A 4,935-nucleotide genomic window follows, 5' to 3' on the forward strand; every position below is an offset into this window, starting at 1 on the left:
TACCTTCTTACAAGCCTCAATAAAACCATCAACATTAGAATGACTAGCAACACATTCTTGATTATCTAGTTGAATTTGTTATTTACACTTTTCATCCTTTTGTAGTAGATTTTAAAAAGTCACATGATTTAAGTTGTGGACAATACTAAATGAGACGTCTATAATGATGACATTCCCTACATCTAAAAGGAATGACTTCATAATTCAAGATTTAATGTTAAGAAAAAAACCGTTTGAAAATTAAGAGCTTCTAGCAAGAGATCGTTTGAATCTAGGCTAGCGCAAATGCAAGCATAACTAGAATTTTTTTCTCCTTGCTAATATGAGAAGTATCGAAATAGGAACCAAATGAATCATCCAAAACTCTTTGGCATTAACTTGTCTAGAAATTAGTGGCAAAGCAAATAAATAGATCAAATCTAAAACCTTGGAAGGGAGTTCCCCAATTGAGATAAAATTTGGATGCTGAGTTTTTATGAAAAGATCAACATGCTTGAATAAATAAGAACCTTAAAAATTCACCCTCTAGAAACACTATAAAGAAAACATAAATATACCCATTGATAATTGAGGTTTGCATGTCCAATCCTCTAACATCATAAGATTTAATTTAACCCAATGAATTTAGAAATGAGAACATGACTATGAAAAAAACCATGATTGAAAAAAACTCGCAAAATCCCCTTGCTTTAAGCAAGACATCCAGATATTTTAAAATTATTAATTTTTTTTATAAAAAATAATTGTTATTGAATTAGATCCACAAGAATATTCATTGTAGCTTCTTATTTAGTTGAGTTTGAGTTTGAGAGGTTTTAAAACTGTATTTCCCGCTCAACTGTTTTTAGGTAATTTGTTTTTAAAAAAATGCCCCATTTATTTAAATCTGACAAGTGATTGATTGACATGTGTGTTTGCCGAGCATTAAAAACAAAAACCGTAAATCAGCGAGCTGAAAAATTGTATTTCTGACGATCCTTTGCGTAAAAACAAATGGTAACAATCTCATGGAACCCCAAAAAATGGTTGGAAAAGGAGGGCACACACAACTGTCAAAGGGATTAAATTCTTTCAGCGGCAAGTATTGGTACACGTGCCACGCCCTCAAGTGAACACCATACAAAATTGAAAATTCAAAAAGTGAATTGGACAGGTAGATGGAGACGTATTCTTGGTTGGCTTCTACAGGACAGTGAATATATTTGTCAATGTGTGTTCAAATTTACAGTCATTCAATTTCAAACGCCTCTTCTAATTGAGTGTAAGCTGCAAACTTAGAGATCAGATCTGGCCTGGTGCTTTCGATCGCTTTAATTTTCTAGCAATGGAAACTCTGCCGGCCGAAATTTGTTATAAGATCTTTTGTTTACTTGATCACCAACATCTTGCTGTTGCTCAACAAGGTTAGTTTTTGCTGATATATTTGAAGTTCTGATTGAGCCCGTTTCTGTATTTTTTTAAAGGAAGGCGTTCCCAATTACGTAATCTGAAACTTCTTTGTATATGGAAAGGGCGATTTTTTAGTCAATTACAATACCCACTTCTCCATTTATCATAGCCCAATTTTTAGAAGGGTTTTTCTTGAGGTTGTTTATTTGAGATGGCATTTCTTTTTCTTCTTTTGAATCCCTCTCTTTTGGGTGATCTTTATAGCTAAATTCTAATAATTTGGGCTTTGTGGGTTTCTGCGATTTGAGTTCTTGGGAATTGCATTCCCAACCAAAGTTTTAGATTTTATGAGGGTAGACGATGTTTGACTTTCTTGAATTTGGGCTACTATCTACCGGTTTGGAGAATTCTCTCAAAGTTTTGTGTACCAATCTCGTTATTTTTTCCTTTTCTTCTTTAAACAAGAAAATCCGTTGGGTCCAAGAAACTCTGCAGGGCATACTTTGTGAGTTTTAGTTCACTACTTATAAGGTACTTTGATCCAGGATCTCTTTCAGTTCATCCACTATCTTGTGAGTAATTAATTGCCATTTACAGAAATGTTTTTTTTTATATATCTTAAATTCAAGGAACGACTGTTCTCAGTGGCTTCATTTTGCACTTTAAACTAAATGATTTGATCTTATGATCTGCCTATGTAAGCAGCATTTTTTGTAAAGGCCTCACGTTTTTTTCCCCTTTTCCTTAAGAAGTGGAGTAAGCTTTCCAGATCTGATGGAGAAGTTCAGTCTATGTTTAAATTGCTTGAATTTATGAAGATGAGGTTCTTTGTTCTACAATGTTATAAAAGCTGGTGAAATTCCAGAGTACTATTATATTTTTACAAGTTCAGATAGCTTGGCAAATCTCCAGATGTTTAGGAATCTTGGCAAATTCTTAAATAATTTATATATTGAATCCTCAATTATTGTTTGTAGCTGGTAAATCTTGCTTGTGGTCACCATCAGCCTTAAACACAGTGAAGGGCAAGCTTGGATGACATTCTTAAGTTTTGTACACATAACAACTGTGCCACTTAAATTTGAAAACCTGCCAGAATTCCTGATCTTCTACAGGGAATTTATATTTTAACCAATAAATGCACAGCATTCATAGTAAAGAATCAATTATCACTTAGAAGGATACAAATACAAGAGTTATTGAGAATTAGAGTTTAATGCAGAGTGGGTTTTTGTTTGTTCACTGTAATTTTGATTGTTGTCCTTACAAATGGGGTACTCAGCTAAGTGTGCTTGAGTGTAGATGAAACCCCATGGTTAAGCACGTTTGGTCTACTGGGAAATCCTGGTGCCTCACCCCTATGAGGATCAGTCATACCTCCTCTCATGTCCTTGAAATTTGGATCAGAATGTTTACCCTTTTTTTTTTTTGATTAGATGGTTAATGGTACTACATAAGGGTGAGCATTAGCATCTAACATGCAATAAGTATTACTCTTTGAGGCAAAGCGATGGAAGAGAAAGTGAAGTTTGTATTTAAATCTTCTCTTGAGTTGTGGACCATACTGACATGGGAAATCATTCGTTCTCTTCTTCTTCAACAGCATTTTGGCAAAATCCATGTTTTTGAATCTGAACAAATGCAGTTTGCAGTTGAAAAGAAAAAATCAGTAGCATGCTTGCTTCAATCTTTTATTCAAATATCTGATATCTTGCTCAACTTTGTTCAATGCTCATTGCTTGTTTATCAGCTTAATTTGTGGAATTCATAGTTAAAAATGGAAATATCAAGAGATTGAAGGGTATTGTCAGAAATGCTTTTGAAAGTCAGATCAAAGATTAATAGATGGTTTTTCCTAACCTATTAGGATTGTAAATTGATAAAAACCTATAAACAACAATTTATTTTATTAATGAATGACGAGAATTACAAAGAAAAATTATCAAAGCACGTTGCGATATAGCTTAATAGATATTTCAATCTGAACTGCACTCCCATGATGATTATTGAATGGTGAATGGTTAAGTTAATGTTATTCTTGGCACCATGATATGTGTTTTACTATGGATGTAACTGTCTTCTGTTTGTACATAAATATCTTTTAAAGAAGTTTAAGCAACTCTGAAACTATTTTATGTTTGGGTAAAAAATAGGCCAATAGAACTGATGAATAATTTGTTGGTAAATTGGGCTGTGATTTTCACAAAGATTTTCGTGCTTACATTCTTCACTTTTTTAAGTTGCTTGACGCTTACTTACATGGTTTTATTTTTTCCCTCTATCTTTTGTCAGTGCTTTTTATTTTTTTCAGGCCTAAATCATTTTATTTAACAGTTTGCAGGAATTGGATGAGCTTTGCCAGACAAGATGAACTCTGGCGTAATCTTTTCATTAAAAGGTGGGGAACAGATCAGGCTAATTTTTTCAGCCCTCTTCTTCCTAAAACTTGGAAGATGGCATATGAAACTCAAGATCGTTGTGATCGAGTGGGATTGTAAGTAAAATGAGTATTCTTATCAGATTTTGATTGCTTATTTTTAGTCCTGATTGACTTTTCTATTCAATTAACTTTGACTGTATCTTGTTGTGCATGTTAAGTGGCTTGACCATTGCATGTGAGGGATCTGATTATTACATTGTGCACCAAGGTGAGATTCAACGCTGGTTGGGTTCCAAGAAATCAAGAAACACTAACTATGATAGACCTTATCTGGAAACAATAGACAGAACTCTCAGCATTCCAAATGGCAGCGACATAATTGAAAGCGATAATACGGAAACATTGACTGTTGAGAAAGGGCCATGTATAGGTCTTTTTGATAAGATACTTTTCTTTATTGGGGACCTAGAACAAGCATCCAGGCAAGTCAAACGCAGCCGGATATTATGAATGAAGGGAAAATCTCAGTTGAAAGAAGGTATATATTTGGTGTACAGTTTTTCTGTAACAATTCCAGACATTTTGTTGTAGCTCCTTTGCATTTTCTGTATTGGTGGAAAGCTAGCCAGATTCAACTTACATTGTTTTGTAGAAACTTTGATTTAAATCCCCCACTCACTCTTCAAATTCACATTTTGAAGGTTCAATTAAGATTTGCAAGAAATCACAATTGTATATATATTTTTCAATATTCTGTGGAATTGCAAGGAGATTTGAGTTTGTGTAGTGGTTATTGCATGGCTTTATACATCTTAGAAGCCCTTTGTTTGGTCTCTGAAATGCCATCAAATGTTTATGTTTCCTAACATCAATGTTTTCCTAGGTGGTAGCTAATCTGGCTCCAAAAACACCACGATTTCTACATAACACAAGGGTAAGTTAAAAATTACAGATCTCGGCTGTGCTCGGCAGAATTAGCTGCGTCTTTCATTTTTCGGCTGTGTGCATAACACGAAGGTTAGTCATCCGTTTTGGAATCAGATTACATAGACCTTGACTTACCGTAGAGTTTCTTATCTCAGGGTTTATAATTCAGGTGAATTGGTATTAATTACTTGGAGTGAATCAAATCAAATCAATTTTAATAGGAAAAAAAAAAAGATAAC

At 33.9% G+C, this 4,935-nt stretch overlaps 1 protein-coding gene across 2 annotated transcripts; it reads left to right on the forward strand.

Annotated features, from left to right (window-relative positions):
* The first annotated feature begins 1,006 nt into the window (after window positions 1–1,006).
* LOC131062280 (uncharacterized) lies at window positions 1,007–4,523 on the forward strand. Of its 2 annotated transcripts, none has more exons than XM_057995899.2 (3): window positions 1,007–1,403; window positions 3,724–3,883; window positions 3,988–4,523. In XM_057995899.2, exons 1-3 carry the CDS (start codon window positions 1,325–1,327, stop codon window positions 4,277–4,279), a joined length of 531 nt encoding a protein of 176 aa, XP_057851882.2. In that variant the 5' UTR covers window positions 1,007–1,324; the 3' UTR covers window positions 4,280–4,523. The 2 variants fall into 2 exon arrangements, with proteins under 2 accessions (XP_057851882.2, XP_057851883.2); XM_057995900.2 differs by lacking the exon at window positions 1,007–1,403 and adding an exon at window positions 1,411–1,961.
* Window positions 4,524–4,935: the final 412 nt, after the last annotated feature.

This window comes from Cryptomeria japonica, chromosome 11 (genome assembly GCF_030272615.1).
Source record: "Cryptomeria japonica chromosome 11, Sugi_1.0, whole genome shotgun sequence".
Lineage (NCBI taxonomy): Eukaryota > Viridiplantae > Streptophyta > Pinopsida > Cupressales > Cupressaceae > Cryptomeria > Cryptomeria japonica.